Source organism: Canis lupus, chromosome 2 (genome assembly GCF_048164855.1).
Source record: "Canis lupus baileyi chromosome 2, mCanLup2.hap1, whole genome shotgun sequence".
Classification (NCBI taxonomy): domain Eukaryota; kingdom Metazoa; phylum Chordata; class Mammalia; order Carnivora; family Canidae; genus Canis; species Canis lupus.
The window spans coordinates 41,945,503-41,968,680 of NC_132839.1; the positions used below are offsets into that span (position 1 = coordinate 41,945,503).

At 37.4% G+C, this 23,178-nt stretch overlaps 1 protein-coding gene across 10 annotated transcripts in view; it reads left to right on the plus strand.

Moving 5' to 3' along the window:
- CERS3 (ceramide synthase 3) overlaps positions 1 to 23,178 on the plus strand; it is a 121,221-nt gene that overhangs the window by 38,741 nt on the left and 59,302 nt on the right. For all 10 annotated transcript variants that reach the window (XM_072796897.1, XM_072796856.1, XM_072796864.1 and 7 more), the window contains 4 exons: positions 9,905 to 10,022; positions 14,540 to 14,658; positions 21,357 to 21,414; positions 22,385 to 22,435. In XM_072796897.1, coding sequence (XP_072652998.1) covers positions 9,905 to 10,022; positions 14,540 to 14,658; positions 21,357 to 21,414; positions 22,385 to 22,435 — 346 coding nt within the window. The remainder of the gene's footprint in view (positions 1 to 9,904; positions 10,023 to 14,539; positions 14,659 to 21,356; positions 21,415 to 22,384; positions 22,436 to 23,178) is intronic.

The window sequence follows — 23,178 nt, forward strand, 5'->3', positions numbered from 1 at the left end:
CTATCCTGAAATACTTGCTTCTCTTGCATGGTGTGTGGTGATTTTCAAATTTGACTCCCAGGTCCTCCACTTATTTGCACTGCAGATTTCCTACTTCTTGGTGGACAGCTCCATTTTTTATGTTATGACCAGGACAGTGAATTAGGAAACTCTTTTGGTTGCCAGAGCAGCACAGCTGCTTGTTCTGTCTTGGCCTAGGCTGCTCCAACAACAATCAGGAAGGAATCCAATTCTCTTGTAATTCTTCAGACGATTCTTTCTTCTTCTCAAGGGATTGAGTATACTCTATGTCATTTTTCCAATCTCCTTATGTAGCTCTAACTCCCAATAATTCAGCCTTAGCTTTTTCCATTCTATGACACTACAGAAAACCATGTGTTGGTCCCCTAGCCTCATATCACTTTGGATGCAATAAAAGTCAGGAAAATTTAACTTGAGAGGGGGACTATGCCTCCTGAAGCATAATTTATATCTTTTTCAAGACTTTTATATCACTTACATTAGATTAAATCACATATGTCATAAATAAAATATTACTTAAACCTTGCATTTGAGTAGAAACTGATAGTTTAAGAAGTATATAAAATCACAAGTGATATGATCTCAGTCAAGAAAATAAGTGGTAAGTGATCTGGCCAAAGTCAGTTAGTATTCAAGGGATAGTTTGGAGACTTTAACCAACATGTCATAACACCAGGTTCAGGGGTGTTAGTTTTTTATTCTCTTTTATATCAGTACTTCTTGGACTTTAACAGTGAAATACTCCTTATGGTAGACAAGAGTTAATTAAATCTCTTGAGAATATAGAAAACATAGCTTAAAGAAGTCTAGCAAATGTGAAATGTTCTGAACTATCTTAAAAATTCATGTAAATTTGACACTATGTTTCAGCATATCCTATGATATATTTATCACAAGAAAGCTTTCTTCTTTTGTCCTAGACTGGTTTATATATTACACCTTCTCATTCTACGAAGTGACCAGTAGTTGTGATTTGGCTGGCTCATTTTTATCCTTTAGTCCTAGCCAGGAGCCATTTAAGACCAGGAAGTGATGTCCTTTCCTAGAAAAGCAAGAGCAGAAAAACAGAATTGATAAAGAACAAAGAAGTAGATCATTTGAAAGTAACTGACATTTGCTTTGTATTTAGGACTACTTTTCCTTAGAAGTTTTGTGGCATATATGTATGTTGTTATTGGCCAGGTGGGTAGAGGGAACCTCGAATAGTACTTTCTAACTGGTTTTTCTGGACTCTCCTATGCATTTTTCTGTTTCTGAAATATGATGGATGAGATCTAAGCCACACAGATGTAGACACTTGTGAAATAAACACATTATCTCAGAATAAATTATGGTCTCAGAATGGTTCAATGCAGGGATGGAGATGGTAAAATCAAAAGGTAATCTTTTTTCTTTTATTTAATTATGTAATGAATTTCTACCATTTCTACTGAGCAACATAAGCGTAAAATGGGATAATATGTCCTCATTCTGCAAAGAAGGGAAGGTGGAATGACCCATCTATAGCCATTTACAAGAGTTGAAAAGAGTTGTTCAACTAACTGTCTTAAACTGAAATAGTCTCAAAATATACACATTAGACTTAAATGTTATCCGAGACTTACATTGCTCCAGATATTTTGTTCTTTCATATAAAACCCCCAGCTTAAACTCTGTTCAAAGAGCCCTTGAATCCTTAGGAACTGGGAATCAATCTGATGCCAGTAGGCTATTGTTTCTGTTAGGAGAAGTATTTAAACTTCACATGCTTAATATCTGCCTTCGGCTGCCTTCCTTTTATTCTATAAAAGAATATTGGAAAAAAGGAGGAGGGGTCTGGGATTGCTAGGCTTTTGGCTCACAAGTAACTGATGAAGTGCTAGATGAAGAGGGGGTTGTCTGGGTGTCTGAATGGGGCCATCTGAAGGCTCAGTTCTGCAATAGTAGCAAACCTCAGAGACTCATTACTTGGTAATTAACCTAACTTTGAACCATTTACATGGGAGCAGAAGTTCACATTCTTTTTTCTTCTTCTTGGACATTTTATTTCATATTCCATATTCCATATTCCATAAAATGAAAGTTCAGGCAAGTTAATCTCTAAGGTCCTTCTAGAGTTAAGACCTGTCATTTCCCTTCTCTTTTCAGTTTGGTTTATCAAATATTTATTACACTCCTTTCTTTCCTCCTTATTCAATACAGATTTTTAAATTAAGTATTCATAATTATTTATGCTAACATTAAATGAAGTGATTGATTTCCCAGATTTATTTGAAAAGGAAGGATAATGCTAAAATAGAAAACTCTATATATTCCTGTGTTTTATCAAAAATGTTATTTCTGTCTTTGAAGCCTGGCATCTTAACAAACAAGACAATATTTCTCTTGTTTAAATTAATGATTTTAATATGGATTTATTCCTCATTTCAGCAAGTACGCTATGGATATGCATATTTATCCATTGTGTATACTGAACCATATACTGTGGCTCATATATAATAGCCATATACTATTAGATACTATACTAATCTCCCACATGATCCTCAAGAGAGAAATGTTATACTTCCCCTGGTTTTAAGGTTAGTTGTATTTCCTTCCTGCATAAATCTTTTTAAAAGATAAAAGCAATTCTGCTTTGCTTTTCAAATTTTTCCTAATTTTTTCATTTCGAACATTTGAGAGAGCATTGAGTGAGTATCACTGAGAATGCTACCATATTAAAGCATTTTGTATTTGTGTTATTCTATAAGTAAGAACAATGAGTGTTTCCCCAATAAAATTTTCAAATAGTAGGTTGGATAAATGAAATAATTCCATTATTTATCCAAGACTTTGTCAAATATGTTTTCTGAGATTTTGTTTTAAGGACATCTTAATTTTTGTTTGAGTTGGACATTTTATGCAAAGGGGGAATTAGTTAATCATAATCCTCAATCATAGCATGCTGTCTTCCATCTGTGTAAGACCTCTTTTTGATTGATTTGAATTAACTTTTTCAATAATTATCTTTTATCCCCATTTCCTAGTCACATTCCTGCCTGCTGGGTTCTAATATAGCTGATGGCTTTTTATTTGTATGACCCAGTAAAACATGTGCATAAACATAAAGTGCATGTATTGTTAGTTGACATAAATGGTATGGTGATAAGACTTTATTCTGTTTCTTCTCTTTTTAAATACAGCTCTGTGTTTTATGATCTATCCACATTGCTCTATGTACATCTGGTGCATACTTAGATGTTTGTTTTTATATGTCTCTGAAATGTATGGGCCATTTCCAGGAGAACTTAGCCCATCTGGAAGTTGGATTGGCTTATATATTTTATCAAATTATTTTAGAAAAAAATTTATTCAACTCCCATGATTATAAAAAAGTGAATTGAAGGGCTAAATGATCATTCATAACTGAAATTTCTGGCATTTAATTAAACACAGAAACCTCTAAGTGCTAAAATAGACTGACCTGGCAGAAGATAGAGTCTTTGTTAGAACTGGAGAAAGAATAGGGTAGTATCATTACTTTTTAACTCAGCTTTAGGGGTGCCAGGGTGGTGCTGTAAGTTAAGTATCCAGCTCTTGGTTTTGGCTCAGGTTATGATCTTAGGGTCATGAGATCAAGCCCTGAATTGAGCTCTGTGCTCAGCATGGAGTCTGCTTTGGTTCCTCTCTCCCTCTCGCTTTGCCTGCCCTACTGCCTCCCCTGCCCCTGCTTGCATACACACACTCTCTCTAAAATAAATAAATAAATAAATAAATAAATAAATAAATAAATAATAAATAAATAAATAAATCTTTTTAAAAAACAGCTTTATTGAGGTTTGATTTACATATAAGTTTATCCAAAATTTGATGCCTCTTGACAGCTATACTGTGGTGTAACCATCACCACAATTATGATATAGAAGATTTCCATCAGCTGAGAAACTCTCCTGTACCCTATCTGCTTCATCTTCTCCCCACTTACTAGCTCTTTGCAATCACTGATATGCTTACTGTCAGCATCATTTGCCTTTTTGATTTCTACAAATGAAGTCATTTAGATGGTAGTCTTTTGTGTCTGGCTTCTTTTACTTAACACAATGCAGTGGAGATTGTTTTCATGTTGTTGTATGTATCACTGATTCCTTGTCATTGCTGGATAGTTTTTCAACATATTGATATACACAATTTATTTATCCTTTAACTAGTTGTTGGAAATTTGGATTGTTTACAGTTTTTGGCTATTATGAATAAAGCTGCTATGAATATTCGAGTATAAAAATTTGTACAGGCACATGCTTTTATTTCCCTTGATAACTTGCTAAAGTGCCTGCCCTTCAAGAGACATTGCTAATGTATATATTACCATACAATGAATTATTATTCAGTAATAAAAAGGAAAGAACTCCAAATACATCCAAAAACATGAATGGACCTCAAAAAAACATTAAGTTCATTGAAAGGAGCCAGACACAAGCAACCACATATTATTGTATGATTTCATTATATGAAATATTCAAAAAAACAAAGCCATAAAGACAGAAAATAGATTAGTGATTGCCTGGGGCAGGGGTGAGAGGGAACAGGATTAACAATAAATATGCATGGGAGATTATTTTGGGATGATGAAAATCTTCTAAAGCTGATACGTGGTGATGACTGTAAAACTTGGTAATTTTACTTAAAAAATAACTAAATAGTATACTTGGAAAAGGTGAATTATATGATATGCAAAAATGCCTTAGTGGTTATTTTTTAAATGGAAATAAAATGAAAAGAGAGCCACAGAATGGGAGAAAATATATGCAAAACATATATCTGGGGACTTAAATTCAGAATATATAAAGAACTCTTATAATTCAAAAATAAACAAATAACTTGACTCTTAAAATGGGCAAAAACTTCAGTAGATAATTTACCAAAGATATATAAATGGCAAATAAACACGTGAAAAGGTGTCCAACATCATTAGTCATTAGCAAAATGCAAATTAAAATAACTACACCCTGGAAATTAACAAAAATGTCAGAATAAGGGCCTCCAAAAATTCTCTCTCCTAAAAGCAATCAGAAAACTAGCAAAAACTGTCAAAATCAACTTTTCAGAATTAACCAAAGGTTAGCAGCAATCCAGGGTCTGTTATTTAAGAAAAACAGCTGACTCCTGAAGAGAACAGCAGCAAGCTTTGTGGCATTTTAACTTGCCCTCTCCCTATTCTGCTCTATAAAGCTCTCTGAGAGCCTTGAAAACCCAACCACCTACAGTTTCAGTGAAAACTAGTATCCTGGCAGCCACTGAAGGGAGCAGAATAGAATATCACTATCAGAGAAATGTCATTATCTGACCTCCCTTGTGGAAACCAATACTTAAAAGACTGTCTTTATTTGACCCGAGTCAGAAAAATATTTTCCCTAAAGATGCCTATCTAAAACAAGTAGAGGCAATTGATTAACTTTGGACTTGCCTGAGGTTGTAGGTAACTATTGGGGCAAGCAATAGACCAACCAAAACACTTAAACTGAAAAACTGAAAATGAGATGTCAGAGTGGGCTTTGAAAAGCTCTGACATATTCTTGGAAATAAGAAGAACACTTGAATTTGCAGAGCTTTGGGTATACCCAGGGCTCTCCATGTGCCCAGAAAAGATCTGAGAAAGCCCTTAGCTCTCTTTTCTGGATGATCTTAAGGATCTGTGAAAAGAGGAAGTGAAGTCTAAGGCAAACTTGACAACTGCCTAGCTGAGTGTTGAAGCTGAGTGTTGAAAGTTATTCAGGCAAATAAGTAAATGTCTGTCTAGTCATTAAGTGACACTTAAGCTAATCCAATAGAGACTCCAGTGCCCAAACATAACAAAGAATACAGACCTCATAGATGAGTTCAAATAAAGGATGAAACAAACAAATGGACAATGATAAACTACAAAACCAACAAACTCTGAGAGGGATAATCTGACTTCCAGAGTTGCCACATTATATTATTTAACATGTCTAATTTTCAACAGAATTATAAATCAGGTAAAGAAATAATAAAGTATGGTCCATACAAGGAAAAAGTAGTTCCTTTTCTGTAAGGAAAATGTCCCTTACGAAACCTAGATGTTGGACTTAGTAGACAAAGACTTTATTATTTTTTAATTAATTATTATTATTATTATTTTTTAGGGAGAGAGTATGTGTGAACAGGGGAGAGGCGGAGGGAGAGGGAAAAGAGATAATCACAAGCAGGATCCATGTGGGGCGCTATCTCTCAAGCCTGAGATCATGACCCAAGCCAAAATCAAGAGTCAGACACTTAACTGACTGAGCCACCCAGGGTCCCCTAAGTAAAGACTTTAAATCAGCTATTTTAAATGTGTTCAAAGAACTAGAGAAAAATATGCTTAAGAACTAAAGGAAAGAATGGAACAATACCTCACCAAATCAAGACTATTAATAAGGAGATAATAATTAGAAATTATAAAAGAAACCAAAGAGAAATTTTGGAGTTGAAAAGTGTGAATTTTTCTAGTGAAAAATTCACTAGAGGAGCCCAACAGCATATTTGAGCAAGTAAAAGAGGGGGAATCTGATGAAGAGCCATCTGATGAAGAGGGGGAAAAAAAAAGAAAGAAAATGAAAAGCCTGAGACATCTCTGTGGGATAGCATGAAGCATAACAACATGTGCATAATGGGAGTTCCAGAAGGGGAGAAAATGGATAGGACAGAAAATATTTGAAGAAATATATGGCTTAAAAAGCCCCCAAATTTGATGATGAACATTAATCTACACATGCAAGAAGCTAAACAAATTCTAAGTAGGGTAAATTTAGAGATCCATACCTAGATGCATCACAAACAAACCATCCAAGGACAGAGACAATAAATCTTAAAAGCTAAAGAGGAGCATCTATCATATACAAGAGTTGATTTCTTATCAGCAGCCATAGAGGCCAAAGACAATGGGAAGACATAAAAAAGTGCTGAAAGAAAAAAACTGTCAACTGAGTAAAACTATCTTTCAAAATGAAAGAGAAATTAAGACATTTCCTGATAAACAGAAACTGGAAGAATTTGTTGCCTCCAGGATGCCTGGGTGGCTCAGAGGTTGAGCATCTGCCTTCAGCTCAGGTTGTGATCCCAGAGTCCTGGGATCGAGTCCTGCCTTGGGCTCCCCATAGGGAGTCTACTTCTCCCTCTACCTGTGCCTCTGTCTCTCTCTGTCTCTCATGAATAAATAAATAAAATCTTTAAAGAAAAAAGAATTTCTTGCCTCTAGAGCCACCCTACAAAATATATCAAAGGAAATCCTTCAGACTGAAATTAGAGGACATAACACAGTAACTTGAATGTGTATGAAGAAATAAAAAGCACTACCAGTGAAGTCACCTACAAAAGAAATACAAAGAAAGTATACATGTAGTTTTTGTCTGTAACACATTTTTTCCTATCTGATTTAAAAGACAACTACATCAAACAGTTATCATAAATCTTGTGTTGATGAGAACACGATTTATAAATATATGATTTGTATAATAATAACAGCACAGAAAGGGGACATAATGAAGTTTTTGTATATTGCTGAAATTATTTTGGTATTAATCTGAACTAGAATGTTATAAATGAAGATGTTAATTGTAATCCCCAGATTAACCACTAAGAAAATAATTTTAAAAGAATATTTTGGGGTGCCTTAGTGGCTCAGTCAGTTGAGCATCCAACTCTTGATTTTGGCTCAGGTAATGATCTCAGAGTCGTGAGATCAAGCCTCGAGTCAGGCTCCACACTCAGTGGGAAATCTGCTTGAGATTCTCTTTCTTCCTCTCCATCTGCCCCTCCTCCCACTTGCACTCTCTGTCTCTCTATAATAAATAAATAAATATTTAAAAAAATAAAAGAAGAATACTTTAAGAAAGGGAATTTTAAAAGTACACTAGAAAAAACCCATTGAACACAAAAAATATAACTTAAGGAAGAATAGAGAAATAACAGTGACAAGATATATAGAAAACAAATAACAAAATCCCAAACATAAATCCCGTTTTATCAGTAATTAAATCTAATTTGCATTAATGTAAGTAGATTAAATACTCCAACTAAAAAGCATAGACAGGAGACATGGATAGAAATATATGATCTGGGATGCCAGGGTGGCTTAGTCAGTTAAGCATCTGACTCTTGACTTTGGCTCAGATCAAGATCTCAAGGTTGTGAGATCAAGCCCCATGTCAGTCTCCATGCTTAGCAGAGTCTTCTTGTCCCTCTCCCTCTGCTCCTCCCCATGCTCTCTCTCTCTCTTAAATAAATAAATTATATATATATGTGTGTGTGTGTGTGTGTGTGTGTGTTAAAGAAATACATGATCCAACTATATGCTTTCTTTTTCTTTTTTTTCAACTATATGCTTTCTATATGAAATACACTTGAGGTTCAAGGACATAAATACGTTGAAAGTAAAAGTATAGAAAAATATGTACCATGCAAACAGTAACCAACAGAGAGCCTGGAGTGGCTATACTAATATCAGACAATTTAGACTTTCATAAACTTTTAAACTGTTACTGGAGATGAGAACATTTTATAATAATAAAAGGATAAATATATTGAGATGATTTAATAATTCTAAGCATATATGTACCTAACAACAAAGCTCCGAAATGGATGAAGCAAAAGCTAATAGAATTGAAGAGAGAAATAGACAACAAATAGTTGCAGATGTGAATATCTCACTTTTAATAATGGATAGAGTTAGGAGGGAGATTAATAAGGAAATAGAAGACTTGATCAGCACTGTAAACCAAGTAGACCTAACAGACATCTGTAGAACATGGCACCGAATAACAACAGAAGACACATTCTTCCCATATGCACAGGAACGTTCTCCAGGATAGACCATATGTTAGGCTGTAAAACAAGTCTCAATGAGCATAAAGAAATGGAAATCACACCAAGTGTGTTTTCCAATCATAATGAAATGAAATTAGAAGTCAGTAACAGATGGAAATTGGGAAATTAGCAGATATGTGGCAATTGAACAGCATACTTCTAAATAACCAATGGGTTAGAGGAGGAATCATGATAAATTAGAAAATACTTTGAGATGAATCACGAAGAATGCACAATATCAAAACTTATAAGATGCAGCAAAATAGTGCTCAGAAGAAAATTTATAGATGCAAAAACCTATATTAAAAAAGAAGGACCTCAAATCAATAAATCTCTACCTGAAGAAACTAGAAAAAAGAGCAAACTAAACTTATAGCAAGTAGAAGTTCGGAAAGAATAAAGATTAGAGTGAAAAATCAATGAAAACCCATGCAACCAGGGGAATTGCTGAGATTAAAAGGACTGGTAATACCAAGTGTCGGTGGGGGATATGAAGCAACTGGAACTCTGGCACATTACTGACAGGAGTGCAAAGTGCTGCTACCACCTGGAAAAACAGTTTGCCAGTTTCTTATAAAGTTAAATATGTACTTGTCACACCACCCATCAATCCCACTCCTAGATATTTATCCAAGAGTCATGACATTTTTTTCAATAAGTTAGAATTTCAAATAGGAATATAGTAGTAATTCTTTAAGATAATATCACAAAGTAAAACTTTCAATAACAAAATTATTCATTTTAATCTGTAGGAGACTTAAAACTCTAGTTGGAATGGTTTATTCCAATTCCTGAATCTCAAATATAAATGTATTTGGATTTACCTAAAGTGGATTTTAGAATGGTGCAAGTATTTTATTTTTTTTAAGTTATTTCTTGCCTAAAGAGTCTCAAAATTTGCTTTTCTTGAACTTCTTTGCAAGGCAGACTTGGCTGTAGGTCGCCCAAGGACAATATGACCCCGTGGCTGATTCTTCATTTGGAATCTAAAATTATGGCTTGAGTTTTCTGGTGTCATTGTGGGTTCATTCTTAGATTTTGGACTTTCTTTCATATTTTGTAGATTTATTGCTACGCCTCTAGCAAAAACATTTGGCATTAAAGAGGAAATTCGAAAGAAGATTACACCAAATACTGTCTTAGAGACTTTTTTCAAACATTCCACAAGACAACCATCTCACGTAAGTGCAAGTTCTTTGGTTTCGGATTTTAAAAAGAAAAAAAAAAAAACCTCCTTTCTTAATGTTCCAGTCACCAGTATGTTACCTCATCTGTACAAGATATCTGTTCTAGTTGAGCATCAAATGATTTGACTCATTTGGATTTTTTTCCCTCTATTGACAGGTTTTTCCCTCTATTGACAGCATTCCAAGCATAGTATAAAATGACACAGAAATATTATAAGATAACCAGTATTCACAGTTGAACTATTGTGTTTAACTAGAGTGTTTAACACTAATAATCAATGCCATAATTTGGGTATAAAGATCAAAATTACATTTTTGGATAATAGTGTATATACAAAGTATCCTAATCACAAAAGACCACTGTTAAGGCAGAGTAGCCCATATCTGACACTTCTGATGATTGTGGCACCATCGATATATATTACACACAATAAGAAAGTGTTCATTGGAGTGTCTGTCATGAGTAGGACACTTTTTTTTAAAATTTATTTATGATAGTCACACAGAGAGAGAGAGAGAGAGAGAGAGAGAGAGAGGCAGAGACACAGGCAGAGGGAGAAGCAGGCTCCATGCACCGGGAGCCGGATGTGGGATTCGATCCCAGGTCTCCAGGATCGCGCCCTGGGCCAAAGGCAGGCGCCAAACCACTGCGCCACCAGGGATCCCAGTAGGACACTTTTTTAAATCCAGAGCCTCCACACGTTTAGAAATGTGCTGTGCTCCTGCTCACTCCCCAGGAAAGTCAGAATTTTTTTCACAATACAAGATGCAGTTCATGAAATGTTGCAGTGCACCCAAAAAAGGTCTCAATCTAATAGTTGTAGAAAAGGTAGCGAGGCAGGTCCAGTTTCATTTCCACCACAGTTAAAAATGAGAGATGAAATAAAAACTGACCCCAAAGTGGCACACCCCCTATGATGAATACAGACTGTGATCACTGATAATTTTAAAAGTCAAGAGTATATCCTAGCACAGTTTAGGATAGATAGATTTTTTTAAAGGGTGCTAAACTTTATTTGCTGAATTTGGTTGCCTTTTTTATAGGACTGTTTCTTTTTTTTTTTTTTTAAGATTTTATTTATTGACTGATGAGAGACACAAAGAGAAAGAGGCAGAGACAGGCAGAGGGAAAAGCAGGCTCCCTGTGGGAAGCCTGATGCGGGACTCAATCCTAGGACCCCAGGATCCTTCCCTGAGCCGAAGACAGACGCTCAACCACTGAGCCACCCAGGTGACCCGATAGGACTGTTTCTATTATTTGTCTGGTGGGCTCCCTGCCCAAAGGAGGCATATGCAAGTCTGACCACATAGTATGAGGGATCATGTCCAGAATTGTTTGCAGCTAGCCAGCACTGTCTGTAACTTGCTCTACCCTTAGCTTCTGTACTGGACTTCTTCTTTTTTCCTGAAATGAGGACAGCCTAACAAGCTATTTTCACATGTTCTTTATTTCCACGTGCTCTGACTGCAGTTGTTCATTTCAGTACTACTGCTACCACTGGTGATAATAATGCCCAAGCATCATTTCACATTTTTCAAAAGGGCAACTATTTAGCTATGCTTGTGAAAAATTTGGGCTCTTTCAGGGAGTCCTTATTATTTTTCTCTCTTTCTGAGAATAACTCAGATGGATAATTCCTTGTATAAAACATAAAGAATAGTGCTATGCTATCAATTACTTGATATGTTTGCTATAGCAAAAGTTTTAGCAAAAGGTCAGCTTTTTAGGAAATTTAAAATTAGAAAATTTGTTCTTTATCAAGTTTCCCTGCTCTAGAGAGAAAAGAGCCATGTGACAGTTAAAGTAGTACTAACATAACATCTTGCACAATTTTATGTGCATTGTAGGTGTTCAATAAACGCTTGTTTTATGTATCAAGAAGGAATTATTTCCAGAAACTTGAGTTTGCACGAGAATTTCTGTCCCAAGGATATTGTAGTGTATGTAGCCAGTATTGTCAAGACTGACTTTCAACCAGATTCATCTGTGCTCCAAAACAGAAAATAAATTGCTTCAAATCATGTTCGAGTGCTATTCCTAGACACAAGTATTAAGCAGATATCTATAGAAGTGATGGAATAATAAAATTGAATTACTTCCCACAAGGGAGTATGATGAGCTGTGTGGATTAGTGAATCCAGACCTCCAGAGTTGTCTAGTACAAGGTCCTCGCTGCGTGAACACAGAGCTTGGACGCAAGGGCGAAGTGAATACTGTGTTCACCTCCAGACGTACTCCTGCTCCTCCATTCTGTGCATACTTCTGGAAAGGGATTTTAACAGTGCAAATGCCCTGTCACCCCCAAGATAAATCCCAGACAGAGCCCCCCCACCTTGATGTGAGCCTAGCCATAACTTTCCTCCCCTCCTCTTCATATATTTCTACCCTGCCAGACTTCTGTTCCTCTGCTGTTCCTTGCTCACCCATGCTCTCATCTCCAGATGACCTCACGCGCCAGTCCCTCTGCCAGGGTGCTTCCCTTCTCTATCCCCTCCTTCTCAAGGTGTTTTTTTCAGGGTCCAGCACATGCGTTACTTCCAGGAGGTGCCTACACAGAATTAGGTCCCATGGTATCCTAATCTTACCCTCTCTTAGCATTCATAGTGTCTTATTAGAATTCTTTGTTTTATTTTCTTACTTCCTCACCAGACACACTTCACCCTGTGAAGGGGCAGCCCATATCAGTGTTATTCATTTAGATCCTCAATGACTTAGCACAATGCTTGCAAGAAGTAGGCACCAATAAATGATTGCCAGGGGATCCCTGGATGGCGCAGTGGTTTAGCGCCTGCCTTTGGCCCAGGGCGCGATCCTGGAGACCCAGGATCGAATCCCACATCGGGCTCCCGGTGCATGGAGCCTGCTTCTCCCTCTGCCTATGTCTCTGCCTCTCTCTCTCTCTCTCTCTCTCTCTCTCTCTCTCTCTGTGTGACTATCATAAATAAATAAAAATTAAAAAAAAAATAAATGATTGCCAGTTCAGTCTCCAGAAGAGCACAGAAACAAAACAACAGCAGGAAAACACTTGGCCTGTAAAAGCATAGGTATTAGGGCAGTTTACAGGGAAACAGAGTATAATATTGGCTATATCCTGTTTTTGTTTTGTTTTGCTTTCCTTCTTGCAGATCAAGTAACAGGTAGCAATTTAGCAGGTATATAGAAACTGCAATTAGTCCTTGTCCAGTCATCAGTGTGAGATCTTCTTTATGGATTTTATCTACTGTCAACCTTGTGCACCTGAACAATTATGTGTGCCTGAACTATACAGAATAACACAATAGAAACTGGATGACTGCTCCCAGGCTTTGGGTGTCCAGCCATCAGGCAGGCTTTGTTCAGCCCTTGGTATGTTGGTCCATGATTGGTTTAAATTTATTTTGAAGCATTAGTAAACATTTAAAAATGCTAGTGATTTCATGTCAAAATTCTTGATGTACACTTTCAGTCTGGGAGCCATCAGCCAGAGCTGGCTCACAGCTAGCTATACCTTTGGAGTAGGGCAGGTGCTTTGCTGTTTTCTTCTGGTCTCCTCAACACTGAAACTGAAGGTCAGTTTGATGCAACTGTATTTTTCTAGTAAAGAGGAAATGAAAGTATGTCTTGAACTTGTGTTGGAAAATGAAAGACCAAGAGGGCAGATATTTCCAAAAAATTACAGAGCTTATTTCTTTGTGTCAGTTGAAAACACTGCAGGTTTAGCATATAAAACCTGCCAGTGCAAAAGAATATGACTTAAAATCCCACTGTGAACCAGACCTGATCCACTCAATCATGTGTTTTTTAGTCTGGCCCTAGGAGAACTTCCAGAATTTATGACCTTTGAGCTAATCCATATTATTTCCAAATTTAAAAATGAGTTCTGCTTCCCAAAGAGAAGCAATCATCATTAGTATATTCTATTATCTTTATGTTTTTATGATTAGAATTATTTTGGATTAGTTTGAAATAAGCTCTACATCTGATGATACGTGAAAGGGATGGCCAACACCTGTTTGAGTTTTTCCTGTCTTATCTTTTGGAGCCATCACAAAGATTGTGTGAAAGAACAGAAAGTGCGCTAGCCTAAGTTCTTGTCTTCACTTTATTAATTTTAGGTCTTGGACAACTTACTAAAACTCTTGGTGTCCCAGTTTCCTCATAGGAAAAATGAGGAAGTTGGATCTGATCAACATCTTCAACTGTACTATTCTACCTGGCACCTAGGAAGCCTAGATAAAACTTCGCTGAATGAGTGAGCTCACGTCTGCAGCTAGAGTGTATGGGTTGCTGCCAAATTATAGAGTATTGATATTTCTTAGTAACTTAGAGTTACTGGGAATTTTTTTTTTTGGTGTGTATATCTATGTGTGTGATTACATAAGCAAAAGAGGTAAATTCCCTGGCTCAAGCTCTAACATAGAATGTCTCTCCTCTCCAATGCACAAGCTCTTATAACCCAATCACATTTTCTTGACTACCTGCCAATCTGACTGCTCTTTATCACCCTTTCATTCGTTTTATCCCTTTTCAGACTGATATTTATGGACTGGCAAAGAAGTGTAACTTGACAGAGCGCCAAGTAGAACGATGGTTCCGGAGTCGACGGAATCAAGAGAAGCCTTGCAGGATGAAGAAATTCCAGGAAGCTTGGTAAGAAGGACAGTAAGAACTTTTGAAATGCTGCAGTTTTATATGGAGCAGAATGGTCATCTCAGAAAGAACCCTGAAAGTGGAGCCAAAGAAGGGTTGGAACCCAGCTTTGTCACTTTTAGGCTAGTCACCCATCTACTTTCTCTACTTCAGTTTCCTTCATATGAAATGAAGCAAAGTATGAACTCTCTAAGATGAATAGGAGATCTCATGTACTTATCTTGAAGTCAGGGAAAAAATACAAATGTCTTAACTGGTGTTTATTTTTTGAGCGTAGAGGTTGGCCCTAAATCATAAGACTTGATCAACTGTTTCCAATCACATTCCAATTATTATCTCACATTATAAGAGCAGAGAATAAGAAGGTGTCTGTTCTGTCCCTCTTGACTCAGTCCCCCTTCCACTCCCCATCCCTTGCCTGTGGACTACACCACCGGTTCCTCTGGGTTTCCTGGTTGGTTTGACTTAGCAGGGGTGTCAGTACCTGCTAGGGCAGCAAGCAGGATTTTTGCCAGAGCTGGCTACTTTGAATACACTCTGAGGGCAGTGAGGCTGCATTGCACTTAATTTTGGTATCATTTGAGCTCTGTGGGGTTTTTTCCCCCTCCTGTAGAATTTTGTTGTACTTTGGGTCACTCCTGGGTGGCAGAAATTGACACTTGTGTGAAAAAGGTGGATTAGGTCATCACTCTTACTTTTTTTCTTCTTTACATCCAGACAAGTGCCCGCTCATTGGGTTGTGTTTGATGCCACATCATACACACAATAGCATCCCTTCTTTCTGCCTGTTTCTTATGGTCCTCACATTGCCTGGTGACTTTCACCAGATATTTTTTGTTTTGATGGTGAAGTGAATAGAGAGCTGATATAAGACTCTCAAATAAATAGAGTATGAGGCTTAGCTTTAATGGCTTCCTTCAGTTTACCTGTACATTCGTGAGTACTGGGATCCTGTGATGCTCATGATGTTTAGGGCACAGACCCAAGTCTTCAAGGTATCTTGATTTTTTTTTTTAATTTTTTTTTATTTATTTATGATAGTCACACACAGAGAGAGAGAGAGGCAGAGACACAGGCAGAGGGAGAAGCAGGCTCCATGCACCGGGAGCCTGATGTGGGATTCGATCCCGGGTCTCCAGGATCGCGCCCTGGGCCAAAGGCAGGCGCCAAACCGCTGCGCCACCCAGGGATCCCCTTCAAGGTATCTTGAAACAATCATTTCTCATCACAGGCTTCCATTAGAAGCTCAGAATGAATGGCTTGGTTTGTTTTCTAATTGGCTTCTTTCTGAGTTTTAGCTCTTGAGAGATTGGTTAATATTGTTGTCACTAATGTCAGCTTGGCATGAGTGAATCTCTTTAAACCGTCACCACAAAACACTATAAAGTGGCACTGGTCTCATAATACATTCTCCGGTTCTCCTTCTATCATTCATTTATTTTTTTCTAGCAAATTATTCTTATCTTAAGTAAAGTCCCCAGGCAGAGACTAATTCTCTACTTTTGAGCTGGATCATGCCCCCATGAAAGTCTCTGGTAATTTCTTATACATTATAGTGCCTTACAGCTTATAAATAATGTTTGATCCTCCTACCAGTGCTTTGAGATAGTCAGGGAAGGCAGAGCTAGCCCTGTGTAAGAAATGAAAAACTATTCAACTTACACAGCGCTACATGTCAATTAAATCTCAGTGAAACTGAAGGGAAAACAATGAAATGAGAAACTACAGGTCAGTCTTCTTAAAGGAACTTGTTCAAGGTCACCTAGCTGTTGGCAGAGCTGTTGGATTCATGTCCCCTGACTCTTTTTCTGTTTCTCTTTCTGCTCCATGGTACTGACCCTTGACACCTAATCCTTACCTCTTAGCAAGCAGAAATCCCCTACATCAATTAACTGTTTGGGTCAACAAGGCCTACCATTTGAGAATCTGGCTGTCAGTGAGTCCACTGACAGTCAGCTTCAGAATTCAGGCCAGGGAAGGGAACTTCAAGTTGCCAACCATCAATCAGTCAAGCAATGCAGGAGGTTATGTTAACTATCTTCTCTGTACATGGCACTATCCTACATTGGGTAGAGTTCTAGATTTTAAGAAGGAAGTAAAAGTGGAAGGCCTGGTCGCTACCCTCAAACAGCTAATCAGGGAGACAAGACTGGAAACCACAACATCCATCCAGTGATTCCACCCAATGACACATGAGGCTGCACATCTGTAGTCCATAGTCATGTATCGATGCATTGTGAGCATTCAGAGGAGATAGCATCAGTAGGACTGGGTACGTTAGAGAAAGGCTTTTTAGAGGAAGTCAGACCTAGAGGTGGGAGTGGGAACATGGACCTTGGGGAATGGGTTGGGATTTCCATGAGAAAATAAATCAGGATTTTAGGGTAGCATGTTTCAAGTAAGGCAAAGACACAAAGCAGGAAATCATACAGTGTATTCAGGAAATAGGAGGAGGCCAACAAATAAAATGTCAGCTTTACCTTCTTCTTTAGAGATATCACAAATTTCCTCAAAGTCAGAACACCATTAAGTTATTGCAGACTAAATAAATAGACTAAAGCAAAACACCAAGTTATTTAATTGTATAGGGACGGCACTTTTTTCTCCAGCAATGAGATGTGCCTTGGGAATCCTAGTAAGATACCTATCCCCAGGCATTTGGGAAATTTCAGCAAACTTATTTCCCAATACTGAGCTTCTACAGATTACTCTCCAACAAGCAGAAACTCCTCTATGGTGTAAGGAGAAACACCTTAAGTTTACTGCATTTTTTTCGTGGTTACTTCCTTTTTTAAAATTGAAATACAGTTGACATATAATATTAGACTAGTTTCAGCTGTACAACATAGTGATTTGACATTTATATACATTCCAAAGTGATCACAACAACAAATCTAACAACTATCTGCCACCATATAAAGTTGTTACAATATTAACTATATTCCCTGTACTGTACACTGCATCCCCAAGTTTTGTTTTGTTTTTTAAAGATTTTATTTATTTATTCACGAGGGACACACACACACACACAGAGAGGCAGAGACATAGGCAGCAGAAGAAGTAGGCTCCCTGCGGGGAATCCATTGTGGGACTCAATCCCAGGACCCCAGGATCATGACCTGAGCTGAAGGCAAATGCTCAACCACTGAGCCACCCAGGCTTCCCACATCCCCAAGTTTTATACACTTAATAACTGGTAGTTTGCACCTTTGAATCTCCTTTCCTTGTTTTGCCATTCCCTTACCTTCTGCTCTTTGGCACCAGATTGTTCTCTGTATCTGTGAGTCTGTTTCTATTTTATTTTATTTCTTCATTTGCTTTCTTTTTTAGATCCTACATGTAAGTGAAATCATATGGTATTTGTCTTTCTCTGTTTGATTTATTTCACTTAGCACAATATCCTCTAGCTCTATCCATGTTGTCACAAATGGCAAGATTTCATTCTTTTTTATAGCCAACTTGTATTCCATTGCGTGTGAGTGTGTGTGTGTTTGTGTGTACACACATATATATACTGCAGCTTCTTTATTCATCTGTCAATTGGCACTAGGTTGCTTCCAAATCTTGGCTGTTGTACTTAGTTACTTTTTAAAATGATGACCCCTGTTCCATAGAATGCAGGATTTTAATCCACAGTGCTTCCTTTATTTTTAAAGTAAACTTCATATTAGCTGACCACTTTTCTTTTTAAAATAAGCATTTCCATTTATCAGCAAGAAGTTTATTATGAAAATCCTAGGTAATTTCCAAGTACCCAATGTAGATCATTGGGGAGCTCCCCCAGCCCTGGGGGGGGGGAGAGCGCTCCTCTGGCTGGATGTCTGCCATCTTGCCTTAGCTGACCCTGAGGCTGGTCCCTGCCTGCTCCATTGGGCCTTGCCCCCTCTTAAGCCCCATCACCAGCCTTGTAAACTTCTGCCTCCATCGCCCAAATTTATTTTGCCCATTCCCCTGCTGATTGCACTTGCCATCCGGGCCTAACCAATTAATTTCTGGATTTTTCTTTTTTCCAAGATATTTTTTTCCCCTTACAATGATGTTTATTTCAGATTTTCCTGGGAAAAAAAGGGGGAGTTTTATTACCTTTTTCATTTGAAACATGTAAAACAGCATCGGCAAATATTTTATTATTCATTTTATAATTAGTGAAGTGCAGCAGTTCTTAAACTTTTTGGTTTTAGAACCCTTTTGTCCTCTTAAAAACTATGGAAGACCCCAAAGAGCATTTGCTTATGTGTGTTATGCCTACTAATATTAGAAATGAAGGTTGAGACATTCATAAAACATAAGACTACCCAAGCACACATTGTATCAGCTCTCAGAGCAATGATAGTGTCTCCTGTCACGGAGCCTCTGGAAATCACTGTTTGCTTGTGAGGGGATGAGTGAAAATGACAATAACAAGGTAGTCATATTATGAAAATATTTTCATGCCAAGAATCTCTGGCACACACTTTGAGAATCCCTAGGATAGTGTAATGAAACCTTACAGGATCAGTCCAGGAAAATGTGACACGTGGGTTTTGCACTTGCATCTGATGGCCTCTGCACAGCCTCAGGGAAGTTATGTGATCTCTCCCAACCTCTGTGTCCCTTAGTGGTAGCCACCTTATCCACCTTTCACCCATAAAGAGGGGCAAATTATAGTTCCTTGTCCACAAACTTGTTGTGAAGATAAACATGTGATAACACACATGGGCTTAGCACAGTGCCTAGCACAGAGTCAAGAAGTCAGTAAATGTTGGAGAAACAATTTGAGGTGTGCCACCTAGACTTATGGTTTCCTTTGTGGCTGGCAGGTCTGATCCTACTTTTTCTGTTTCTTGTTTGGCCACAATAAACCAGGGAGCCAAGGAAATGCTCTCTGTACTAAGAATGGGCCTTCACTGGACAGGCCAAAAAAGTAACAAATATGGACAGGTCTCAACTGGCTCATTTCATAAAATGCTCTTGGAGTATTTTTATGATTCAAATTTCTGAATACTGGAACCCTATTTTTTTTCTCTATCAAAACAAGCCATGAAGAAAGACTGTCTTAAGCCTATACACAATGATAATGTTCAGGAAGCACCACTCGATTCAAAGTCCAGAGACTTGTACTTCAGCCTCAGCTACGTTACTGCTTAGCTGTGTGAGCTGGGGAAATGGTCTTGCATTTAATGAGCCTGATTTTTCATCTACAAAATGGGCATGTGTCTGCCTTCCTCTTTCTTACTTAGCTTACAGGCATGTTGAGGAAACCGCTCCAAGGCATAATTACAAGAATGAGGAACAAATAGTCTTATTATTTTTATCATTATTATTATTTTAAGATTTTGTTTATTTGAGAAAGTATGATCAGGGGGGAGAGGGAAGCAGACTCCCCACTGAGCAGAAAGCCAGACTTGGGGTTGAACTCCGGGACCCTGAGATCATGACCTGAGCTGAAGGCAGATGTTTAACCAACTGAGCCACCCAGGTGCCCCAACAAATATTATGTTGAATATTATTGTTGCTTCAGCAATCATGAAATAAAATAGCAGTAGTTTTTGAAACTTTACTTTGCAAAGTTATAAACATATGCAAAAGTAGAAAAACTGGTATGATGAACTCTGTGTGTTATGTACCCATCACATCCCCCGTACTTATTTATCTTATAACTAACTGAAAGTGTGTTCCTTTTGACTACCTTCATCCAAGTATTATAGAAGATTACTTTTGACACAAATATCAGACATTTTATGATTTATTGTAAATATTTTAGTATGTATCTCTAAGAGATAAGAACTCTATTTTAAGCAAAATTGCAAAGCCAGTATCATACCTTAAAAAAATTTTAATAACAGATACCTGGGTGGCTTAGTCAATTAAGCAAGCCAACTCTTGATTTCTGCTCAGGCCATGGTCTCAGGGTCATGAGATCAAGCCTGGTGTTGGGCTTCACACTCAGCATGGAGTCTGCTTGTCCCTCTCCCTCCTCCTTTGCACCTTCCTTCCCTCACTTGTGCCCAAGCTCTCTTTCTCTCTCTCTCTCTAAAATAAATAAATGAAATATTTAAAAAAATTTAATAATAGTAAATATTCAATAAATGTTCAGATTTCCTTGATTAACTTGTAATTTTCTTTATAGTTTGTTTGTTTGAATCAAGATCTTAATAAAACCCATGCAGTACAGTTGATTGGTATGTCTTTTAAGTCTCTTAGTCTATAGATCTTTCTCCATACATGGGAAAAAGATTTTTTTTTTTTTTTCAAAATCTCCTTTTCAGAGACAAGACTAAACTGGCCACTTGAAACCTTTCACTGGGACCTAAATAGGGATAAAAGAAATGACTTGATTAATACTAACGTCAAACCACTGTCTGTTGTGTATCAGGAGCTTGGTCTATTGTGTGCTAGGCATAACATGAACAGTAGTAATAATAGCACCCGCTTATTTTGCTTGCTTCATACCAGGCACTATGATCAATACTTTTCACAAACTAGCTTCAATTCTTTTTACATTTTGAGGTAAGTTTTGTCATTCCCATTTCATAGATGAAGAAAATTAAGGCTTTCCAAGGTTAAGTGACTTCCCTACAGTTACAGCCATCTAACAAGTGGCAGACTCAGGATATCAATTTAGATTTTCCTGTGCATTCTTTCCAAACTCTGTCATACCAAATGTATTTCTCTTCAGATGTCAATCACCTTTACAAGATTTTTCTTTCTTTTGGCAGCTGGCGATTTGCATTTTACTTAATGATTACTGTTGCTGGAATTGTATTTCTTTATGATGTAAGTTGTCTCTTTGATATTCTTTGACTGGAATTTGGCTTTAATTTTAAAAATCTTTGCATGTGAATTCCTTATGAAATAATATTCTCAATAAGTTAACCAACTTCCATGCCTTCAAAATCACACTAATGCCTAAAAGAAGTCATAACTCCCCAGTCTATCTTTTGAAAACTTTGTTAAGCATTGAATTTGCAAACAAAGATTTGAAACCTAGTCTCTCCCTATTTCCTCTCACAACACCCATGTACCAACTACCCTGACTACTGACAATCCACTGAACATACCTGGTACATCCTCACTTTTGGATTTTAGCATACCTTATGCCCCCTGCCAGAAAGGTCTTCCTTTCTGCCCTTCCCACCTCTATCTCCACCTGCCAAATCCCATCCAGTCCCATGTGAAATACTATCTGTTCCATCAAGATTCCATCAAGACACCTGTTCCATCAAGAAATACCACCTGTTCCATCAAGACCCATCAAGACTCATTCATCAGTAATTTTTCCTTATGATATTACCTTTGCATTGTCTGTTTAAATAATTACTAAATGATTACCTCATTACATGATGTATAAACTTCATAGTAAGTTGTTCACAGAAATAAAAAAAGATAACCAGCTTTTAGAGATTTTGCTCAAGACTCTCTCAAGATTTCTCTTAAGATATTTTTATTGCTATAGGAAAAGTAGTCTGATTGGTTCAGGAATCATATCATTAGAAGTTTCACTTGTTTGAATAATTTCAACCATGTGTGGTCCCAGATCCACTAGAAGTCATGAGCATCACAGGCATGTTGTATGAGAACATATATAAATACCTACACAGAGAGAGAGCAGTATAGCAGGAGCAGCAGTCTTACTGTGCGTGTGTGGCCACATCAGTGACATCAGGAAGAGCTTATGTTTTCTGTTGAAACCAGCTTTTGACTCCAATAAATTCATCTTTTCTCTCTTGGCTCCTTGTTTCTTCAGAAACCTTGGGTATATGACCTCTGGGAGGTATGGAATGGCTACCCCAGACAGGTAAGTCCCCTTTGATACAGTCCTCCCTTACTTCACTGTGGGGCCTTCAAATTGTCCCCTGAGTGGGACTGAATCCTACTCTCTGTCCATATCTGTGCAGTCCTTTGGCTCTTTCTCCACCAGAGCTTATGCATCCTTATTCCCTATTAACCTACCACTTGTGTCTTTAGCACTTTAGTCTGTTTACAGTTAATGCAATTACATGTTTGAGTTTAAACCTTCTATCTTACTATTTATTTTCTATTTGTAATACCTGATGCATTTCCTTGTATTGTACTCTCTTCTTACTTTTCTGCGGGACAGTCAAGTTTTTAAAAACATATTATTCTGTGTCTTCCTTTATGTTAGCTTCTCATTTAGGCATCCTTTTGTTCTTTTAATAATTATCCTAGGGATTACCATATGTATTTTTGAACTATTGGAGTCTAATAAAAATTAGTGCTCTTACTTCTTTCCATTCACTATAAAGTCATTAGAATTCTTCATAGAAATCTTCATATACTCTCCTCTTAGTTCCTCCTTCAAATATTTATTTTTTAAAAGATTTTATTTATTTATTCATGAGAGACAGAGAGAGAGAGAGAGAAAAAGAGAGAGAGTCAGAAACATAGGCAGAGGGAGAAGTAGGCTTCCCACAGAGAGCCTGATGGGGGACTTGATCCCAGGACCCTGGGGTCATAACCTGAGCCAAAGGCAGATGCTCAACTGCTGAGTCACTCAGGCATCCCCCTCCTTCAAATATT